The 24,658-nt window shown below is 37.0% G+C and overlaps 1 protein-coding gene across 1 annotated transcript in view; it reads right to left on the reverse strand.

Annotated features, from left to right (window-relative positions):
- The window catches only part of Vps8 (VPS8 subunit of CORVET complex), a 253,801-nt gene extending 233,016 nt beyond the window's left edge, over positions 1-20,785 (reverse strand). The window contains exons 1-4 of the mRNA XM_077795024.1: positions 20,740-20,785; positions 8,166-8,400; positions 7,344-7,412; positions 751-881 (exon numbers count right to left, since the gene is read on the reverse strand). Of these exons, the coding sequence (XP_077651150.1) occupies positions 751-881; positions 7,344-7,412; positions 8,166-8,318 (353 nt within the window). The 5' untranslated portion in view covers positions 8,319-8,400; positions 20,740-20,785. The remainder of the gene's footprint in view (positions 1-750; positions 882-7,343; positions 7,413-8,165; positions 8,401-20,739) is intronic.
- Positions 20,786-24,658: the final 3,873 nt, after the last annotated feature.

The following is a 24,658-nucleotide window of genomic DNA, read 5'->3' on the forward strand; positions in this document are numbered from 1 at the left end:
TTATATTATGCATTTCCACTTCTCTTTCCTTTTCATGTTTTCTCCAAGAATTTGCAAGGTGAAAAGCAGCCAAAAATGAAATTATTTAGAGTTAGAAATCTTTTCCCCAAATCTTTAATCATCTTTCTGATTCTTCTCTGAACCCGTTCCAAGGAAATGAAGAATGCTAAAAGCTGCCCTTAGAGAGTGAGGGCAGCAGTCGAGTATAGGAATCAGAAGGGAGACAAGGTAGACCAAGCTCTGTTTCCAATACAAATACTGTGCCATGTTTCATTTGTACTCTTTTCAAGAGCTCTACTTTTGCTGGGAGTCTCTGGCTATTAATAAGGCTTTTTATTAAAGGTTCAAATAACATGTCATAGCACCCACTTTTTTGTCTTCCCCCTCAACAGCACCAAAACTTTAGGATCTAATAAGCATATTATTCCCATACAGATGGACCCTCTACTTCCCATACAGGGCTTCAACAGACCATGCTAAACTATAAAAAGAAATTGACATTTTATTTTATTTTACTTTAGAGAGAGAGAGAGAGAGAAAGAGAGAGAGAGAATTTTTTAATATCTATTTTTTAGTTTTTCGGTGGGCATAACATCTTTGTTTGTATGTGGTGCTGAGGATTGAACCCGGGCCGCACCCATGCCAGGCGAGCGAGCTACCGCTTGAACCACATCCCCAGCCCAGAAATTGACATTTTAAATGACCAAATATTTCAATCATTCGTAAGTGTGATTTTACATGAATATTTACCTTTTTAAGTTGGTCCTGTCACCACTATCTGAGCTTGCCACAGATGAAGTATCATAGGAATGAGAATCAATAGTATCAATGTTTAGCAATGTAGGATCCTCAAGAACAAAAGACTCATCTTCATCATCAGTCTAAATTGGAAGAAAGAACAACACATTCAAAATTCAAAATATTCTATGAAACAAGTCAGATAGGCATTAATGGGTTTTTCCAAAGCATTCAAATGCTTACTTATGCTTTTCATCTCTATTCCACACATTCTTATTCACCAGAGAGGCACAGAACAGAACTACCTGAATTAAATTTCAACTCCACATAGATCTCATTCTCTACAAAAAGTAAGTACCAAAAACTTCTTTCTTATAGCAAGAGGAAGCAGGAACAGTTATGTAGGTTGATATTAACTGCAAAGTACTTCTTCAAATTCAAACCTGAACAAATGTTTTACTAATTAACCAACAGCCATTGGCTAATTAAAAGATAATAAATATCACCTGACTTTAGTCTACCATAAGAAATATGACAAATAGAAGAAAAGCATTCTGAATAGGAAAAAGCATATGCAGTCACAATGATTTCATACTATGAATTTTTGTCCATGGAAAAGGAAGTAGCCCAAAAATGGCTGGAAAACAGTAGAACTTGGAGATGATCTTAGAAAGATAAGCTGAAACCCAAACTGTAAAATGCCTTATATTCCATTAAGCTAAGTGGCAGCAGGGCCCAAGTCTATCTTGTTCACCACTATACCCATAGTGCCTAGTACACAACACCCGACACATAATAATTACTCATTTAATGAATTAGTATGCTAAATACAGAGGGCAGTGGGAAGGCAACTAAGATTTTAAGAAGTGGAGAGACGTGATGGAAACCATATTTTAGATATAAAAGGGGCAGTATGAAAAATGAACAAAGTAAGAAGGAGAGAATGAGACACAGGGATTACTAAGGACCAGTGAGAGGGCACTGCAATGTCAGGGAAGAAAGGAAATTCCAGCCTAGGAATGTGGCAGAGATCAGGAGAGGTAATGATCAAAGAGCCATCACTGAGATAAAATCAAAAGTCCTTGGTTACCATTTAATTGTGGGGAAAGGAAAGGCAAGTGGGAAGACAAACAGGATTCCAAGGTTTCCAGCTTGAGCAACAGGCAAAAAGTGAGACCACAGACTGAGATAAGAAAACACACAAATAGCAGATAAAGCAGGATAAGGAGCTGGTTTTGTACAAGTTAATTCTGAGTGACAGCTATTAAAGAAGAATGTTCTAATCCTATCTTCTTCTCTTTCAGCAGATCCACCTCTGCCTTATGTTTCCAATCAATGTGTTTGATAAAGCAATCTATACTGATCCCCATTTTCTTTTTTGAAATTTTATTTGTTGTTTTTAGAGTTACCTGATAGTGGAGTGTATTTTGACATATGTACATGAAGTACAACCCATTCCAATAGGATCCCAATCTGTGGTCATACATAATATGCAATTATACTGGTTGTGTATTCATATATGAGTAAAGTTGTGTTTGATTCATTCTACTATCTTTCCTATTCCTACCCCCTCCCTTTCCTTTATCTGATCCCCATTTTCTCTATTCATTCTAAGCTATTGATTACTAACCTTGATGAAGGTAATAGTCAATTCTACTTGCCTATTTTCAGTTAGCAGATTTTTCTCCTCCAGCACTATTTAACCTTGTTGGCCATTCCCTACTTCTTAAAAATTTCTCTCCCCTTGAGCTGGTTGATCTCGATCTCCTCTAGATCTCTCTTTCCTGGTTCTTCTCCAATTTATATGGACTCTTATCAATCATGTTGTCTAGCTTCTTCTCAGCCAAACTTTAAAAGCTGTTGTTCCCCCAAAACTACAGTCTTAGCTCTCTCCCCACTTCACACACTTTGTATTTGATTAACCTTGTCCATACCTAAGGTTTTAAGAACCATATTATGCTAAAAATACTACAAAATCTGTTTTTAGTACCAATGTTTCTGTTCAGGTTTAGGTCTTTATTTACAACTTCTTTTCAGATATCGCTGCACATAAGTCTGCTAAGAAAAGGGTTAGCACTGGCAAGGACAGATTATGTTACTTGAGAACTATAAAAGATTGAAACAATTGCTGTAGGAAAAGAGAAAGGAAATAATTCAAAAATAAGAACTGCAACACCAAGGTCTTAAGCAAGAAAGTCAATTAAAACCTTATTTGATTTTCTAAAGCAGCCTGGGGACATAATTAAGGAAAATAGATTAGCTAAGTTAAGCCAGGCTTATAGGATAAGTGAAAGAAAAAGTAAAGAAAATAAAAGAATTCAGGATGTCAAGACCGAATTTAAAGCTACTACCACATAGTAATCAATTTTCTCCAAACTGACATGTAAAATCTACAAACTCTTATCAAATTTCAGATAATTTGTGTGTATCTACGTGTATGTAAATCAATGAACTGATTCTAAAACTTGAGTGGAAATGCAAAAGATCAAGAATAAGCAAAGCAATCTCTAGGAGAATAACAAAGCTGGAAAACAGATATCAAGACCTATTATAAAGGGTCAAGCATTAGAATGTAATGTTGGGGGAAGCATAGACATACCAATGGAATCAGGTCCACATACACATAATCCCCTGACTTATAACATAGGTGACACCACAGATAATACTCCCTTCAGTAAATGGTGCTAGTGGACTCTGCACACTAACACACACACACAAAATTCTAGATGAATCACAGATCTAAATGTGAAAGGTGGAACAATAAAAATTTTAGGACAAAATAGGATAATATTATCATGACCTTTGGAATTAGCAAAATTTCCATATACATGACACATAAAAACTAACCATAAAGGAAAAGTTTAATAAGTTGAACTGTATTAAGAACTTCTGTTCATCAATACACATTAGTATAGTAAAAAAAGTATCTTATAGAACCAATGAAGATTTTTACAATAAATATATCTAAATTCTAATAAAGGGCTTTTATTAGCATATATAATAAACCACTTTCTTTTTTTTTTTTTTTTGTGGTACTGGGGATTGAATGCAGGCCTTATGCACTCTACCAACTGGGCTATATCCCCAGCCCTAAACCACTTTCTTAAAAAAAAAAACCTCAAGAGAATTAACTGGACTAAGGAAAATCTGTAAAACAGATATCCAAAAGGCCAAAACACATGTCAAAGTATCCATCTTCATTAGTTTTCAGGGAAATTCAAATTAAAAACATGATATGATAATGCTATACACCTGTAAAAATGAAAGGCCAAAGTGAAAAAGAAAAATTCAAAAGCTGACAAGTATGTAAGCAGTAATCAGAACTCTTATATATTGCTCCCAGAGGTATATACTGATACAAATACTTTAAAAAAATGGTGGCAGCACTCATGAAAGCTGAATACAACTATACCTGATGACTTACCAATTATCCTAAGGATGTGCCTAAAAGTAATATGTAATGCATGTTTTTTTAATTTTTTTGTGTGTATGCATGTGTGTATATACCAAAATCCATGAATAGGAATATTCTCTGCCGGGCATAGTAGTATACACCTGTAATCCCAAGAGGCTCAAGAGGCTGAGACAAGAGAAGCATAAGTTCAAAGCTAGTCTCAACAACTTAGGGAGGTTGGAAGCAATTTGCAAGACCCTGTCTCAAAATTAAATTTAAAAAACGAGCTGGGGATATAGCTCAGTGGTTAAGTACTCCTGGGTTCAATCCCTGGTACAAAAAAAAAAAGTAGAATGAATACATAATGTAATATACACAAAGAATTTTATACAGCAATGAGAATGAATAAACAATTACATACAAAAATATGAATTGGGCATGGTGCATACAAAAATATGAATTGGGCATGGTGGCGCATGCCTGTAATTCCAGCAGCTCAGGAGGCTGAGGCAGGAGAATTGAGAGATAAAAGCCACCAAAGCAAAAGCAAGGCTCTAAGCAACTTAGTGAGACCCTATATCTAAATAAAATACAAAACAGGGCTGGGAATGTGGCTCAGTGGTCAAGAACCCTTGGGTTCAATTCCTGGTAACCCCCTTAGCCCCCCAAAAAAAGAATAAACCTAAAAACATAAGTCAGACACACTAGAGTATATATTCCATGTATACACATGTATGTGCACAAAAGTACATTATCCCATGGATATGAAGTTCAAAGCAGGCAAACCAATCAATGGTAAAAGTTAGAACAGTAGTTACTCTGGGGTTGGGTACTGACAGAATATAAGAAGAGCCTGGGATGCTGGTAATGTTTCACTTCTTTATCTGAATTCAGGTTACAAAGGCTGTTTTATTTGTGAAAAATTTACCATGCTGTACACTTATGATTTGTGCACCTTTCTGTATGTGTGTTATACTTCAATAAAAAGCTCAAGAAGACATTTCTGCCTGTACAATCAGAAAGTAGGATCAAAATAAACCCAGGACCACTCTGAGACTAGGAGGTTAGGAAGCATCAAGAGACTTGGTCTTGATGAAGTCAAAGAACAAGTTTAATGGAAGTAAGGAAATGGTAGGAGGAGGTTATGGTTAAAGAATAGAATTTCAAAATTAAAAACCTCAGAGACAACAGAGTTTCAAAGAATGACAGGCCTAGCAATATTATTTCATGATCTAAGTTCTTAGATCTAGGATGTCTTGGTAATCTCTACCTTTTAATTTTTTAAAATATCTTGGATGTCTTTTTCTTCCAGCCTCCCTTCAAGTTAGTATTAATGAACATTATAGAACACAGGCATCTGCATATCCTAGAGCAAAGACTTATTTACATTTCTGCTCCTTTCATTTTTTAAACTAATCTTCTTTAATACTGTCCTCCCCTATAGTCTTATAATGGTCTACAATTGAAACTATCTTTTCTTTTACTTACCTACCTGCCGAGCTCCCTGGAGGTTTAAAGGCTGGCCAATTTCCAATCCCATTTCTCTCTCAAGGACACAGTCATATAGCACTTAATAAGCCCAGCATCTAACACCATGCCCCAAACACACCATCCACCAAATTACACTTTGGATGATAACTGTATTATCTTCTCAGTAAACCACTAATGACAGTACTTATTGTTACTCAGAGATAAGAAGGTGTCCAAGGACAGTTTGTCTTCAGTATGAACTACAGTCTTATTCATATGAGCATTATTTTCTTTGCCAACATTATATAAAGATGTACAAATAGGGCATTATATACAGTCTTCCAAAATTATTTTCACTTCACACTTGGTAAGATAATTAAAATCAGAATGAGATTAAGACCATGTTAACAAAACTGACTAAATCTTCTCATCTCTAAATGAAAAGATTTCCCTATATTAGAAAGTAATAAATAAAGAACATTTCACTGTAACAGGATACTCTTTCAGGGTCCAATGCCACCTTTGTTAAAAATAAAACTGCTTAAGTCTCAATATAGACTATACAGAACATTTTGAAGTTAAAATAAATTCAAAGTAACAGCCACATCAATCTGATGTAGAAAATAGAAATGGAAGCCATAAAAGATACAATTCACAAAGAAAGTAGTTTACATTCTTCGAAGTATTGTCTACAACCCTAAAAGTACAGGTAAAGAAGGGATACAGACAGCTCCAATCCATTCAGAGATACAGTTATCAGTGGGCATTTCTGTTGGGGAACAGTTGCATCCTCATCTTTTGGAAAACAAAACTATAGATCTGAAATAGATTTATACATATAGTCTTTCCCAAATTATAAGCTGAAACCTCTAAGAAAAGTCTTAAGAAAGTTTTTTAAAAGGTCAAAAAGACTGAGCTGAAGAGTTGTTAATAGTACATAACAACAGACATATTGTCACTGACCATGTACTCTTATAAATCCCTTTGATCTGCCAATTCAGTAAAGAATAACACCATTTCAAAGCTAAAAAACTTCCTAATAAACACATTCTTCATAAAATAAATACTAGAACATTTGTGTCCTTCGTATAGAAGAGTGATAAAGCACACTTTAAGATTGCAAAATGCTCTTTAGTGTTAGAGGATGAGCTATTTGATGATCACCAATAGAGATAACTAATCATTATGAGTACATAATCGAATCTTAAAAGTAAAATAAATTTAGTATTTCAATTCACTTAGGAAAAGAAAAATATGTATTTATATTCATTCATTTATTTATTTGGTGCAGGGGTCTGAACCCAGAGCCTTATACAAGCTAATCATGCCCTCTACCACATTAAGTTATAGCCCCAGTCCTAATAAGATATATTTTTTAACTCTGCCAAGTGTTGGACATTGTGCTGGACACAGAAACTAAAGACAAACAAGATATGGTTTCTACCCTTAAAAAATTCACAATCTAGATTGGTGCTGTCCAACAGAATTCTCTGCAATGATGGAAATATTCCATACCCATGCCATCTATTAGAGTACAACATGTGACTACTTAAGACCTGAAATGCGCTTTGTGCAGCTGAGAAATTGAATTTTTACTTAATTGTAATCAATTTAAATTTTAAATTGACACATTTGACTAGCAGCTACTATATTGGGTAGTGTAAATCTAGATACATCAAACTAACCCAAAAGTATTAAAATCAATACTACAAAATAACAGTGATCATTAGTATTTTCTTACCTCATTCAGTATGCTTTCCAGTGTTGGAGGAGTATCAACTTGAGGAATATCAAATTCCTTGTCATCAATCTAAATAAAGAAAAAAAAAACAATGCTCACATAATGATGCCTTTCCCCTTATCATAGTAAGGGTGTTTTAATTTATTAGAACCATTGTCAATTAAAAAAACAAACTAAGTACCATGATCAGTCAACTCAGTAATCCATGACAAGAAGGGTAAAATCAAAATGTTACAAAACTGTCACCTTTCCTATCTATACATTCAGTGACTATCAAGGACATGTATGGACAGACTGCACCATCATGACAGCCTGTTCCAGAAAGCTTTGCTGTAGGACTTTTACACCTGCTTTGTGAAACATGATAAAACAACTAATTTCCTAAGTCATAAGCAACATGCAAAAATGTGACACCATGTTTCTTAGTTATTTCATAAATTATGTGAGATGATTAATTCAAGAAACTTATCATTAAATACAGTGGTAGAGGCTCGTTAATATAATATTCAACCAATGGGGGGAAAAAGTTGCTGTGTCAGACAAGAATTCTAAACCTACCACTAGCTCTATGACCTTAAAAAGTCATTTAATATAGCTGCAAATCAGAATTTTTACCTATAAAATGGGTTGTCATGTTGCTGTGAGAACTTTGAAGATCAAATGACAACGAGAATATCATTCTAACCACCGCAATGGACCACACAAAGAGTCACAGTATCTCATTAAACTGTCCACAGACAGATTAAGAATATCTGGGTCATAGAGTACTCTCTAACCAACACTTTGATTAAAATCATCACTTGACAAGAGTTAAAACTTTACCAGATCATTTTTGAATTCCAGTTCCTTGTCCAGATCTATGTAAGAGAACTTTGAAAGTGAAGCTTCTAGATTAAAAGACTTATTCAATTCTTCTTCAGTAGTCTTGGCACAAAGGTTCTGTTCCACATTCTCATGGTCTGGTTCATTTTCCATATTTACTTTTTATAAATGTATTCAACCAATCCAAGCAAGTATTCGTCTTCTTTTTGGCTTTAGAGTGCAATGATTTGAATCTCTTTTTTAAAACAAAAAGAAAAGTATCATTTAGATTTGTCAACTGGACATTCCAAAGACTTACTTGGTCAGACCTCACTCAGTCATCTGGTTATAGGCAAAGAAAAACTGACACTGAAGTACAGGGTAAAATATGGGGGGGAGGGGTTCCCACAAGAGCATAAAAAAGGAACAACTAACTCTGATTCAAGGAGCCTGGGAAGTGGTCCTTAGGTCATAACCACTCAAAGTTATGAAACTGGTTACAGTGGCAGTCATGAATTAGTATGGCTGAGATTGATGTGTCTAATAGCATGAAGGTACAATTGTTCCAAGAGCTACAATTAATACCTTCCTCATGTTCCCAAATCTCAGGGTAATTCTTCATTCCCCTGGAGATAAGGATATAGACCAGCTTTGTGGTTGGCATCCACATGGGGCCACAGATGCCTCAGGGAACTTAGTACAGACACCAAGAACACAGACCTAGTTAGTTAATACAACACTAACATACCTAAGGGTTCGGACATATTACAGGAGACCCCAGGATAAAATAACTACACATTCTACCAGAGGTTTCTATAAAGAAAGACAGTCATAGAGAAACATGGACTTTTTCAGGAAAAAATAAAATACTAAAGAAAACTAGACATGCTTACCTTTTTTAAATATTTCACAGCTCTAAACAACAGAACCCTATGATCTATCAAAAACACAGATAATTTGGTATACTTGTAAAATTATCATTTCTGAAAACTAAAAATGTATTTTAAAATCTGTATAAGTTTAATAATTTAATATTAAATATTCTTTTCAAAGTTTTGAGGTAGTATTGCAATTAGGCTATGAGACTTAATTTTTTTCAATCCACTTAGTTGTGCCAATTTAGAATTAAATAAAAATATGAAAACAGAAACAAGGTTACAGTAATAATAATAAAAATAAAGGTAATTTTGTTTCTTAATCTAGGTGTTTTCTTTTTTCAGTATTTATTTTTTAGCTGTAGTTGGATACAATATATTTAATTAATTAATGTGTGTGTGTGTGTGTGTGTGTGTGTGTGTGTGTGTGTGTGTGTGTTTTAAATATGGTGCTGAGGATCGAACCCAGGGCCTCATCCATGCTAGGGGAGCACTATACCACTGAGCCACAACCCCAGCCCTTAATCTAGGTGTTTTCCACAGTACAGTATTCTCCCCTTATCCAGTTTTACATTCTGTGGTTTTGGTTATTTATAGTCAACTTTGATCTGAAAACATTAAATGGAAATTTTTCAGAAATAAAGAATTCATGGCTGGAAGTGGTGGCACATGCCTGTAATGCTCGTGGCTTGGGAAACTGAGGCAAGAGCATCACAAGTTCAAAGTTAGCCTTAGCAACACTGAGGTGCTAAGCAACTCAGTGAGACCCTGTCTCTAAATAAAATACAAAATAGGGCTGGGGATGTGGCTCAGTGGTTGAGTACCCCTGAGTTCAATCCCCAGTTTAAAAAAAAAAAAATAGTAAGTTTTTAAATTGCTTGCTGTCTGGATAGTGCAATAAAAACCCTGCACCATCCTGCCCTATCCCACTGAGAATGTGACTCATTCCTTTGTTCAGTGTATCCACAGTACATACACTACTGACCTGTCAGTTACTTAGTACTTGTCTTGGTTATCAGATCAACTATCACAGAATTGCAATGCTTTGTCAAAGGAACCCATATTTTACTTAATAATGGCCCCAAAGAACAAGAGTTGTGATGCTGGCAACCTGAATATGCCAAAGAGAAGCCATTAGGTGCATCCTTTAAGTGAAGATAAAAGTTATTGACATAATAAGGAACAACAACAAATATGCTAAGGTCACTAAGAACTACAGTAATAACGAATCTTCTATCTATGACATTGCAAAGAAGAAAAAAGAAATCTGTAGTAGTTTTGCGATTGCACCTTAAACAACAAAGCTTATCACCATAATGTGTGATAATTGCTTCATCATTCAACTCATGTCATCTCATCATACAGGCATTGTACCATATCATATCATCACAAGAAGGATGAGTAGAGTAAAATAAGATATTTTGAGAACAAGAGACTACATTCATATAACTTTATCACAGCATATTATTATAGTTGTTATCTTTTATTATTAGTTATTGTTATTAATCTTACTGTGCCTAATTATAAATTAAACTTTATCATATGTTTGTATGTACAATTGATTCTCCATATCTACAGGGTTTGCATCCATGGATTCAACCAACCACAGATCAAATATGTAAATTTTAAAAATCTGCTTCTGTCTTGTCATCATTCCTTTAACAATATAACAACTATTTTCAGAGAATTTACATTTTAATAAGCATTATAACTTACCTAGAGATGACTTAAGTATACAAGAGGATGTGTGTAGGTTATTTGCAAATACTGCATTATTTTATATAAGGGACCCCTGTGTCCACAGATTTTGGTATCAGTTAGCTGGGGGATCCTGGAATCAGTCCCCCATGAACACTGAGGGATCAGTATACATAGTTCAATACTCTCCACAATTTCTGGCATCAAGTGGGGATCTTGGAAGGTATCCCCCAAGGATGGGGGGTAGTACAACCAGCATATCTCAGTGCAAAGCTTCTTCAAACTACACACTGCGCTTGGGGGATTACTACCACTAACCCTTAGCCCAAAGTGTACCCTTCATAGGGTTCATTATTCCTTAAAGTTAAAAAAAAAAAAAAAAGGACTGGCAACAACTCAGCAATTGAGATAACTTAATATTTTACAGTTAATGACGGGCTGGGAATGTAGCTCATCAGTGGCAGTGTACTCGCTTAGCATGTGCAAAGCACTGATTCAATCCCTAGCACTGTGAAAAATATAAAATAAAAGCTAAATAAGATTAGTTGCTTTTAAGTAACGTGCCCCAAACTCACTAATAATTTTATCTAATGAGGTTCATTGTTTTAGCACCTATAACTTCCCTTTTTTAATGTTTCATTTTTATCATATTAAAAGAAATTAATAACTACCATGTAGAAATATGTAGATTCATGAAAACTGATATTTCAAGAGCTGAAGCTAACTTTTCTAGTACCAAATGTATACTAATTTCTTTGACATGGTTCAGAAAATAAACCAATGCTCTGTCCTACAAAGCACATGCCATCAATACATTCCTAGAAGACGTAACTGAGGGTACTCTGTATCTGGCAACATTTAAAAGTTATCTTTTCTTTTTTTTAAAAAAAAAAAGAGAGAGGGAGAGAGGAGAGAGAGAGAGAGAGAGAATTTTTTAATATTTATTTTTTAGTTCTCGGCAGACACAACATCTTTGTTGGTATGTGGTGCTGAGGATCGAACCCGGGTCGCACGCATGCCAGGCGAGCGCGCTACCGCTTGAGCCACATCCCCAGCCCTAAAAGTTATCTTTTCAATATCAAGTACTAAATGTACTATTCCTTAGCAAAGAACCAAGCGAGATAGCAGTATTAATGTTTATATGCCTTTCTTCAAAGAAGACTGAATTGGTTCATGACAAATTACTTTTTGATAGTCCCATTAAGCAAAACAGCTATAATTATTCAAGAACTATTCACAAACATATATAATTCCCAGTCAGTGGCTCTCAAGGACAGTTATTAAAAGTTTTATTCTTCTACAGTTCTTTAAGGAAATAAGCATAAAGAAAAAACTTTTATTTAAATAATTTAATAATTTAAAATGCTTAATGCTTCACATTTATCTTTCAAAGTAACTCAGAAATGAAAACAATATTTTTCTGGTTCTTTTCATTTCCTTTCTGAAGTTAAGACATTTTAAGACCAAATAACAATTCAGCATCTATGAACACTAACATTCCTTGAAGTATCAAGAAATCAAGCATTCCCTGAAGAAAGAGAGAATATCATTCTGTCACAGGATGTCTACTCCATTCCCAACTTTACCTCGCTGAGCTCCTTTTACTTATGTTACGACAAAGAGCAAAGAACACAATCCAAACAGGCCACTAAAACCAGGTTTGAATCTAGACTTTACCAGCTCCTATCAGTGATCTTGGTCAATTTGGCTACCCTTTCCGAATCCCTTTATTCCTACATCTGTGAAATGGAACAAGTGTGGAAATTGGTGTTGTCTGCTCAGAACAGCACCTCACTCATCTCCTAGAAAAGGAGATGAGGTGCTGTTCTTAAACTATACACTTTATGTGTAGGCTCCAGTCAAAATTCCCCTAGTAAAAGGGAGAATGTGATACAGACAGAGTCCTTCATCAGCATTCACTAAAATGGAACTGAAAAGGAAGAATAATTTCCATGGTTCTCTAAACTGAGCAGCCCCTAGTTGCCCACCCAACACTCTTGTGTTAAAAAAAGAAGTCACTAATCGAACACCTATCAACTACACACCTACAAAGCATCTATCACTGGAGGCCCACTTCTACTGACAGAATTTATATTCTAGATACAGATTCCCTAGAATGAAATCAATGTTTTAAAAGAGAAAAGGAGGAAAGAGAATCCTGACATTAACAAGACTCAGATTCTAGTCTTCCAAGAAGTTAGCTCTACTCATAGGCTTCTGGCAGTTTGGTTACATAAATCTATATACTCTACCACACTTTTTTTTTCTTTTTACTTTTGGTCACAACTCAAAGAGTCCTGACTCTGAGGAATACAGCTACCTATCTTGCAGTGCTACCATGATGAATGAGTGATATAATGACTGTAAAGCATTTAGAATAATACCTGGCCACACAATAATTTTTAAGAAACATTAGCTATTATCATTTACAATTTCCTCAAGATTTCCAAATTCTTCTAAAGTTAAAGACTCCAAAACAAGATCAAGTATTTCTGTAAAGGTCTAACCAAAAGTGCTAAGTGTATCCTACAGATTCTTCTGATGTCACATCAGCAATTTCTTCATGAGCTGAATGATGGTTTGTTTAACACTAGTGTAGTCCCCAGCAAAGTCATCAAAGACACTTAATAAAAACCTTTAATTGTGATATTGAGAAATGTTTTATACTGCTAACTCATTCTAAATCCACATTTTGGTCTTTTTTCACATCAACACTGGTCTATACCTTATCACTGAAGTCAACCATATCGTCTTCCTTAGCTCTTCTTTAGTCACTTTTGAGCAGCTTTGTCTTTCTTCTTGTTAGCAAATTTTTCTAGCCCAAATAGACCTGAAGTTACCCTATTCAGATTTTGTTTTTAAAGAACAGATCACTAGAGCAGCTTCTGTGAATTTTTCAGAAATTAACTGAGCTATGGCTGCACCTATGGTAGAAAGAATGACAGTGTCGAAAGATGCTAGTCCTAGTTCCTTGGACCTGTGAATATGTTACTTTACATGGCAAAAGGGATTTTGCAAGTGTGATTAAATTAGGACTTTGAGATGCAGAGATTATTGTGAATTATTCATGTGGGGGGCCAAACATAATCATATAGTACTTAAGAGTAGAAGACGGAGACTGAAGAGTGTCACAGAGCCTGAGAAAGTAATGTATCAAGAGAAGCAAGGTCAGCTTCTGCTATATGGCAGACTTTGAGGGTGCCAAGAACCAAAGAACATAGGCAACCTCTAGAAACTGCAAAAAACAAAAACAAAAACAAACACAAACAAACAACAAAAAAAAAACACAAGGAAATGAACTCTAGAGCCTCCCAAAAGGACCAAAGCCCTGCTCTAACACCTTGACTTTTGTTGAGATAGGTGTCAGCCAGACATGAACTACAAAACCATAATATAATAAATCTGTGTTGTATAAATATAATAAATTTGTGCAATTTGTTATGGCAACAATAGGAAATGAATATGCAAACTTCAATTAATTTGTTTTTGACCACATCTCCAACATTCTGAAATACTAACACCTCCCTTATCAGTTGGTGTTGCACTCATACATATTGAGCAAGCTCTTCATTCCAACATACAGACCAATGATGAAATGCTTAATAAATGATGCTTAATATAACACATTTGATGCAGATGCTGCTTCAGATATCACTTAAGAACTGTCCCAGTACAAAGGTTGACATTGAACTACTCATCTCTTCCTGTTGAGATGGAATTCTACAACGAGTTCTTCACCCAATCACCAGACGACCCAATGTTTTTAAAGTTAAGGGAATGCCATACTACACAAGACCTGCAGACAACACAATAGCTTACATGACTATTTTTTAGTCTCTCCTAGAATGAAAACAGATTAATCTCATAGGAAATGTATGCCATGAAATCATTATTACCAAGGATGCAGTTAAACTAATAATAGTCCAGACTTAAGATTATCTGACATCCTAATAATTCCCAAGGTTATTTCCTCTGAATTAATAGGGTAATTCACAACTAATTAATAATAAAGGACCATTAAAAAGACATGTCCCATATAAACAGTAATGACCCCATTATAACACTAGCTGACTGAGTAAGAATTCTAGAATGTGACCTATAATGGACTAGGTCAATATGGAACTCTGGCCAGTTTTTTACACTGACAAACATTCCCAGCTGTTCTCAAGTTCCAGGATCCTGTTTAACATTCTGACATTCTTTTCCTTCTAATCATGTCCTTATAAGATAATTTTCAGGGCTGGGGATGTGGCTCAAGCGGTAGCGCGCTCGCCTGGCATGCGTGCGGCCCGGGTTCGATCCTCAGCACCACATACCAACAAAGATGTTGTGTCCGCCGAGAACTAAAAAATAAATATTAAAAATTCTCTCTCTCTCTCCCCTCTCTCACTCTCTCTTAAAAAAAAAAAAAAAAAAAGATAATTTTCATATCACAGGGAAATCAGATTTTTAAAAATTTACTACATTGTGACAGAAAGATATCATGAAAATATAATATGGAAACAATGTAATATGTTAGTTTCATTTTTTTTAAAGATCCCTGGTGCCTACAGGATAAAATTCCAAATTCTGAGATTATGGATCCAGACATCTGACCTTTCTACTTCCTCCTTCCTTCACAACTAGTTACATGTAGTCAGAATCCTTCATGAACCGCTCCCACTTTCCTTCCATGTCATCTTAAGTCGATTCACCTGCTCTTTCCTTTTCCTCTACATTTGTCTAAGTTCCTTCATTCCTTGTGGGCACTGTTCAGATGGGATTTGCCAATCACTTCTTCCTTCCCTGACCATAGCCCAATCCAGAAGGCATGTCTTTTTGTTGTTGTTGTTGTTGTTTAGGGCTGTTGGTACTAGGGACTAAACCCAGGAATGCTTTATCTCTGAGATGAATCCCCAGCCTTTTTATTTTTATTTTGAGACAGGGTCTCACCAATTTGTGAGGCTAGCCTTGAAACTGTGATCCTCCTGCCTCAGTATTTCTAGTTGGGATTAATGGTGTGCACCACCACACCTGGCTAAGCATGTCTTCTTCAAAACTGGCTTGATGCTTTCTTCATGAAAACATGATATGGAAACAATGTAATATGTTAGCTTCCTTTCTGGCCCTCCTAATCCAAGTATTTCTCTTCTAATTCTTTGGTTTGCTTGTGGTTGGTTTGTGAAGAAAAGAATACAATACAGAGTTAACTTCTATTAGGTTTCTACTTTCTCAATTTGATTTGTTAGTTGATTTACCATATGACTATATCTTTTCTCCCCAACTATGCAATAAAAATGGGGTTGTATTTCCACATCACTGAGTTCACTAACTTGTATTCTATGTAGAATTTTTAAAATTGCTTACTAACACAGAATTGGGAGACAGGAATAAGACCTGTGTTACAAATTAAACATGGGTTTTATTACCTGTAATTGTTAAGCTTCAGAGGACATTATTTGACTCATAGTATATAGGAATCTGTGTCATAATAAGCCAAATTACAACTGAGTTCTACTTTTCTGTAATCAAGCTTGTCAACCACTACAGGTCATATTTACCAGCTAAAACTCTATTTCCTTGGGGCTGGGGTTGTGGCTCTGCAGTACAGCGCTCGCCTCCCATGTACGAGACACTGAGTTCGATCCTCAGCACCAAGAAAAATAAATAAGTGAAATAAAGGTATTGTGTCCAACTACAACTAAAAGATAAAAAAATATTAAAATAAAAATAAAATTCTATTTCTTAAATAAATAAATCTGTGGTGCTGTTTGACCAGACTCCCTGTTAATATGTACCCAACACATTCTTCTCTTCTATCACGATTATCACATTACATAATTTCTTTATTGTCCGAACTACCACTACCACCACCACCACCCTACTAGCATATAGGAAGTGAAGACCAGATCTGCCATGTTCGCCACCATATTCCCAGTGCCTAATTACATGGAAACTCATCAACTGATCTATTCATCCAACCTCCTCTCCCTATGAAAACAGCCCAGCAACACTGGCTTCCATAGCCTCAAACAGAAGTTCTGATTATTTGGTATTTGTTATAAGGTATATTAATCACTCTACTCCAACAAACCTCCCATCTGCACAAGTTCCACTGTTTTGCATCTAGAAGAGCTTGTTTGTTTTTAGATCCCTAAGAATCATTTTGTGTGTGTGGAGGGGGATAATCAGGATTGAACCAAAGGGTACTTAAACACTGAACCATATCCTCATTCTGTTTTTGTTTGTTTGTTTTTAATTTTGAGAAAAAGTCTCGTTAAGTTGCCGAGGTTGGCTTTGAACTTACACAATCCTCCTGCCTCAGGCTCCCAAACTGCAGGGATTATAGGCATGTGCCACTACCCAGCTAAGAATAATTTTTTTTTTTAATGATCACTTAGCACATGTATAGTATGCCACAAATTCAATAATCTTAAATATTTCATGTTCTTTCACATTAATTTAGCTCATACATGAAAGCAGTAGAAATGTATCACACATCTGTTCAATTTATGGGAATTCAACTATTATCTTCAGTACAGAGAGAGAGAAATAGAAAACAAGTAAAAAATGATTCACATAGAGCCAGGTACTTCCACTTAGTAACTGTATGCTTCACAGTAAGTACAAAAAAGGAGGTGGACATCTGCAGTCCTTTTAGTCTGTCTGTTTCTGCATGCCTCATACACAAGAATCTGCTTTATCTGTTTTTAAAATAATAAAAGCAGAGGCTGGGGTTGTGGCTCAACGACAGAGCACTGACCTAGCACATGCAAGGTGCTGGGTTCAATCCTCAGCACCACATAAAAATAAATAAATAAACTACAACTAAAAATATATAAAAAATAATAAAAACAGCATGCTACTCCAATGTGGAGCAAACACTGGCTGTGTCAGACTTCCTGAGAAGTCATATTTTAGTCTTTGATATGACTACTTTTCAGGGCACTTTGAGGGTACTGAATTTTCCAAGATATTTTTCAGGAGTACTTTGTGCATATCAATTTTCATCTTACCCAGGAACTTCAAAAACAGACTGTGTTAGATGCAATGGCACTATAGATTGGGATAAGTTGTTTCCTTGGTCCTAAAGTTTCTTCCCCTTTAGGTAACAATAGCCCAAAGTGCATACAGCTGTCACTAAAAAAAGTCTATGAAAAACTGTTTCTTTTCCTCCTCTCTTGGAAAATTGTTTAAAAGAAAAGAGTGGGGGCAGGGGATATAGCTCAGTGGTAGAGTGCTTGCCTATGTGCCCAAGGCCCTGGGTTCAATCCCCAGCACCACCAAAAAATAAAATTAAATTAAAATTTTAAAAAAAAAGAAAGAGTGGTCATTTAAAACTTAGAAAGTATATAAAGAATAATACATGTTAAAAAGAAAAGTGGAAGGAAGGAATGGTACCTGAGATCTTCTCATACACAGTGCTAAATTAAGCTAGTACTACTAAATGGCAGACACAAACAACCCACAGTAGCACCCATTCTAGAAAAAAAAAAAGAAAAGATCTGATTCCCTATCACAATGTACAGAATAAAAAGACTATAAATATATATATATATATATACTAACATTATGTATCAATTTCATATCAACATGTGTATGAGGTGATGAGTGAAATTAATACAAGAGAAAAAATGACTTCTTTCCAGCTTCTAATAAGTCCCTACTATAAGAATCTTCCTTCAAAGATCCATCCCAATCCCAAAGGTCTCCTCCTACAAATCATAAAAGGCTTGTGTAAGCTTATTTATATTCCCTTTTCTTCTACACATAACTAATGTTTGTGAATTATCTGTTAAATGTTCAAAAGACAGGATTCCATACAAGTTACAGGCTGAGTAGATTGGTGGCCTTCTTTATTAATCCTCAATTAGTTAAATTATCATCTCAATTTCTCTTGGGTAGATGTCAATAAAAATGTAGTCACAAAATTTATTCTTCTTTTGTGGGCAGAGGGGAGGTAAAGGCAAGAAGAAACTTCTTGCTGAAATGCAGAGGGAAAAACAAAGGTTAAAATATCCTAGCACCTTTACCACCATTCCTTTGGGAAGGTGCTCCTGCTCTACTCCAACCATGTGATTTTGATGGTGCTGCCAATGAAATATCCTATCAGCGTTAGCCAGAAGAGCAGGCATATGGTATTTTCAAGTCCACTCAGGCCAATCAGGGTCCTTCCTTGGAATCTGTAAACACTGAAGGCAGTTTTCTCTCTAGGGCACACAGCTTGGATGATGTGACACTGGAGGTGTCTGGAGTCCATCTTTCATGCACTTACATAATTGAATAGAATGAAACTTGCAATTAGAGAAGCAGAGATGGGGACTGAGGAGTTAGATATCCTCTTTTGGAGAGGAAGAGACACAGAAGAACATCATTTAGTGATTTAGTGAAATCCTAGCCCTACCCTGGTTTCTGAGCCAATAAATCTTTTTGTTAAGCTCCTTTGAATTGAGTTTCTGTCACTGGTAACAGAAAAAGCGTTAACTTGAAAAGTGTGATTGCTACCAGAGTAAAATCTAACAAATTCATAACAGTGAAAAATCCCAGGCAATGCACAGAATGCATTTTTATCATGTCTATATAGAGTGATGACAATTCAAACATTAATTCAGGACTCAGTTCAGAATGGAGCAGTTTGATCTTAAAAATATGTACAGATAACACCTGAAACTGTAGATCAAAAAAAGATGCCATCTAAACTTTTTGAAACCTAAAAATAGATCAAAAGTTTTATTAAGTTTTTATTTACTTTCACACATAAAATTCACATTTGGTGTCATAATGGTTGAAATGTCTATGGAACAGTGGGATACAGCTAAGAATCACCAAGATACCCCAATATTCTGGTAGACAGAAAAAATTCATCTGCTGCTGATGGTCCAGATACAAAGAAAACAGAAACAAAAGTCAACATACTATTGTTCAGTAGGTCTGCAAAGAATTATCTCATATATAACTATGTATCTTTGATCATATGAAACCCAATAGTGTAAATGAAAATTTTCCCATTTACCTTTACTGTACATTCTATGGGACAGGCCAGTTATTGCCAGAAGATTCAGTACCTACTCTGCTTAAATCTAACATAAGCAAACCCATGTCTTACACACACCACACACACACACAGACACACACACACACACACACACACACACACACATCCCTCAGATGTAGAAATCTCACAAACACAGACATCTAGAATACAGTAACACCACAGCTAACATCTATGCTTACTCTCCTTGTTGGTTTGGTTGGGGAGGGAGTATGGTAGAATGAGCAGTGTAGAAGACACAAGCTTTTCTGTGCATTCTAAAACTAGTCTAGGGAGTGGAAGGGACCAAAGGGGCCTGCTAATTTAGAGAAGTCTTCCCATAATCCAAAGCCATGTCTACCCCATCCCATCCTACCCTCCTCATTTGGTACACCCAAACATTTTGGGGTTTCCTTCTTGTAAGTTAAAAGTACCAGAGGCAGAACTTCCTTCCGGTTTCCTTCCTTCCTCAAGTGCCACACCTGGAGAACTAGAAAAGGCAGAGCGGTGGCTTCTACTTTAGGGATCCACCTTTCAACCTGCTGTGCTCACTCTGTGGCACACCTTGCAGGTAGAGCAGAGTTGGAACCAGCCTCACAAGAGCGCACCGCAATCCTGTAAGGTAGGCACCTCCACTGCGGTAGGCGGGCTGCACACGGCCCGAGGAAGAGGGTGGAAGGGTCAGCCACCACGTAAAGTCTCACAGTCGGGGGAGTGGTCGCGTCTGCCCCACAGCCTCTATTGGTTTGGACCAACCAGTGGAAACTTGCCTGCCCCGGTTCCAGGCCAAACACAAGACACGCCCCTCCGCCCCAGAGTCAACCTGCCTGGCCGGTGGCCCCAGTCCAGTTAGCCCATCAGAGGCTGCCCTGTCAGGTCCTGAAGCCGCGCCACTGCCGCGCGGAGGGGAAGACCCGGGCTCAGCGACCTGGCCCGCACGCTGTCCTCCCACCCTGGATACCACCGGTCTCTGCGTCCCCTCCTGATGGCCGGCTCTCAAGAGATTAGTTACCTGAGCTTGAAGCCATTCCGGCCCAGGACTCCAGACTCACGTGACCCCGCCCCCTGCTCTAGCCTCAAGCATGCGCAGTACTCTACCATCGGTGGCCACGCTTCCGCTTACCTCCTCTCGGCGCGCTTTCTCTTGGGCGGTCCGCGAGCCTAAACCACGCCCCTATTTAAAGGGCCAGAGATACACTGTCTGGGGCTAAGGACTCAATGAATGATAACGTCAGAGGAGCGCAGATCATCGACCTTGAGACTAGCCCCTGCACCAGCAGAAATGACTCACTTGAAGGCACACTTGATCATTATCAGTTTTTAGCAATAAAATATTTTTTAATTGAGGCACGTACGTTGTTTTTTTCAGACAATACTATTGCACACTTGCTAGACTCCAGAATAGTGTAGATTATATATGCCCTGGGAAACTAAGTACCACTCCTTGAGACGAGGAAAGAAAATCTCTTCCAACCCTAGGTCAGTGTTTTAGTCAGCTTTTTCACCGATGTGACTAAAGGACCCGAACAGAAAAACTGTAAAGGAGGCAAGGTTTATTTAGGGGATCATGGTTTTAGAGGTCTTAGGCCATAAAAGGCCGCCTCCATTCCTAGAGTTTCGAGGTGAGGCAGAAAATAATGGCGGGAGAGTGTGGTGGAGGAAAGCAGCTCACAAGATCATCAGGAAGCAGAGAGGAATGTATCCAGGTGCAGATACAAATATATACCCCAAAGCCACACCCAATTCCCCACCTCCTCCAGCCACACCCTCCCACTTCAGTTACCAGTTAATCCCTAAAAGGGGATTAATTCACTCACTGGGTTAAGATTCTCAAAACCCAATCATTTCTCCTCTGAACCTTGCATTGTTTCATACGTGAATTTTTGGAAGACACCTTTCATCTAAACCATGACAGTGAGTTCACTTGGTCTTCTGGAAGCGACCCTACTTCAGCCAGCTCAGAAAGGATAGCTGATTCACTGACTTTGGGGTTTTGCAGCTAGTAAGGAAAAAAAAATTACTTAATTTTTGAAGATGAACACTGAATTGCCAATTTTTTACTTTGCCACTAAAGATAGTAATTAGGCATACTAAAGACTATTATTTTCTAATTTATCAACATTGCTCTGCAAAAAATGCATCATAAAATCAAAAATATAGAAGGAACGCACTCCCAAATAAAGGAGACATCTTTAAAATGTTTATTTATTTCTATTATTACTACAGAAGAAAGATGAAAGCTTTTAGGACAGACTGGTTTTTACAGTCATCACTGTAAATAACATTGACCCCGAGGACAAAGATCTTGCTCCTGCTGGGTTTATGGTCAAGAAATTAGAGGAAGAAAGCATGCTACTGTTATGCTCGAATTCAGGACCCCCAAAGACCACCAGAGACCCAAGATCGATGTAAGCAGCAAAGAGATGTTTATTGCGAGCTAGCTCGGTCCTCCGAGCACTCACACAGCAACTGGTGACGCTGAGAGGCCCCGAGCCCAGGGTTTGCAGCATTTTTATACATTTTTTGGAGAGGGCAGGGACTTCACATACATCATAGCAAATCATCACACAGCGCGGGAAAATCAAATAACAACTCTAAAACATGATTAGCACATTCACTGGCGGGAACAAGTTGGGTAGGGGTGATTGGTCAGAACAAAAGGGGTATTGGTTTGAACTGATTGGTTTGAGCCAAGAGGGGTGTACATGCTGAACTACATGGTTTCCCAATATGTTATCAACCACCATAAACTACTGGGAGGGTCATCTGGCATCCCAGGTATTTCTCTGTCTCATGCTGATTGGTGGCTACTAGGGGGCTGCTATGGGTCCCCACCTAGCCTGACTGAGTCAGGGACACCTGGCGCAGCAGATCTCTCCTGTTATTTGTAGATAAACAACTTAGCAGGGTGGGAATGTGCTTAGGAGTGCTCTGTGGGTTTTTCCAAGGACAAAGGTCATGTCCCTTTCTTGGACAGGCTTTGCTCTGAGATAGAGGCTGGTTTTTCACTACTAGAAGGAGATACAGAAAGAATATTCAGTTTGGCAGAGATGTGTTGAGCAATGACCTGGCTACATTTCTGGGCCTTGGGAGGACCCAGAAATGGGAGAGACACAGCCCTGTCCTCCAGATGCTCTTGATCTAAGACCTCCATATACAGACATCATGACAACACCAACACAGACTGATTATAGTGACATAAAGAGAGGTATGGGAGCATCATTTTAGGGTCAGAGATGAGGGGAAGTAGTCGACCACTTCAGGAAGAAGGTGGAATACATGTGGGCCTTGAAGGACTTCTGTAGGCAGAGAACAGGGAGAATGCCTAACTGAGGCAACAGTGGGGTCAATGGCAATCCAGAACGAGTTTGGAGACTAGTTTCTGTCCCAATGTGACCATTGTATGTATGGTCAATAGTTTTCAAATTTCTTTAATCATCACCTCCAATAAGAAATACATTTCAGTCATGACCATGTACGTGTGTATATATATACACAGTGCTTGTGTATGTATGTGTGACAGAAGGCTGTCTAGCATTTGGTAGACCAGAATCCCTGTTAACAGAGAACTGTTGAAAGTATTGTACAGAAAGGAAATTGGCAGAAATTAAGGAAACAGGGCTATAGGGGGAGAGATGAGAAATTTTCTAATTTCTCTTTTCCCCCAGTGCTGGGGATCAAACCCAGGGCCTCACACATACTAGGCAAGAACTCTACCACTATTCCACATCCTCAGCTCTAACTCATGTTTCTGAAATATCTCTATGGCAATCACAAAATTATAGTGGGTACCTCTAGAAAGCAAACCTAGGATTTATGACTGATGTAGAGAAGAATATTTCAATTCACAATAAGAAAGGTTTTAGAAGAGTTTAAGCTGCCTCTGAGACCTCTCCAAAGCAACATCCCTTGTATGTACCCCTGTTCATGGAGGGAAGGTCAAATGCTATTTTATTTTTAAAAATAAAAATATTTAATGCTTATTATGGAAAACTTGGAAAATGTAGGAAACACTTTAAAATAAAGTATAAACTACTCACATTCCAGAAAACAGTACTTACTATTTTGGCCTATTTTTCTTGAATCTTTTTCTTTTTATATTTTCTCTTTTTTAAAATTTTTTTCTTAGTTGTTGATAGATCTTTATTATTTATTTATTTATACGTGGTGTTGAGAATCAAACCCAGTGCCTCATATATGCCAGGCATGTGTGCTACTGCTGAACCACAGTCCCAGCCCTATATTTTCATTTTTGACATACTAGAACTGCATAAAATATACAGTTAACTGTCTATATCCTGCTTTTTCCCCAATGCTATATCTTATTATGACAGGTGTTATGTCAACTGTCATTAAAATTGCTCACAAATATTATTTGTATTAGTTACATAATTATTGATTATATACAGTACTGCTTATTAACAATGCACCTGGCTACCAAGAGTTCTAATGAAGATATATAATGAGAGTAATGTTGTTTTCATACCTGCTAACACACCATTCATTCTTCATTCCATGGATCAAGGGATAATTTCAACCTTTAAGTCTTAATATTTAAGAAATACATTTTGTGGAGCTGGGGATGTAGCTCAGTGGCAGAGCATTTATCTAGCCTGCATGAAGTTTTGGGATTGATCCTCAGCACTGGGAAAAAAAATTCATAAAACTATAGCTACCATAGGTAGTGTTTCCTCTGATAGATTTCTGCAAAGTAGATTAGAAACCTCTGGAAAGAATGTGACATACTAATGCTAATGAAACCATTCATGACCCATGGAAGAAAGTCAAAACACCAAACTTTACTGGAGTTTGGAAGTATTTAATTCTAATCTCTAAGGATGACTTTATGGAATTCAAGATTTCACTCTAGGAAGTAAGTATAGATGCAGTTGAAACAGCAAGAGAACTAGATTTAGAAGTGAATCCTGAAG

The sequence above is a fragment of the Urocitellus parryii genome, chromosome 2 (assembly GCF_045843805.1).
Source record: "Urocitellus parryii isolate mUroPar1 chromosome 2, mUroPar1.hap1, whole genome shotgun sequence".
Lineage (NCBI taxonomy): Eukaryota > Metazoa > Chordata > Mammalia > Rodentia > Sciuridae > Urocitellus > Urocitellus parryii.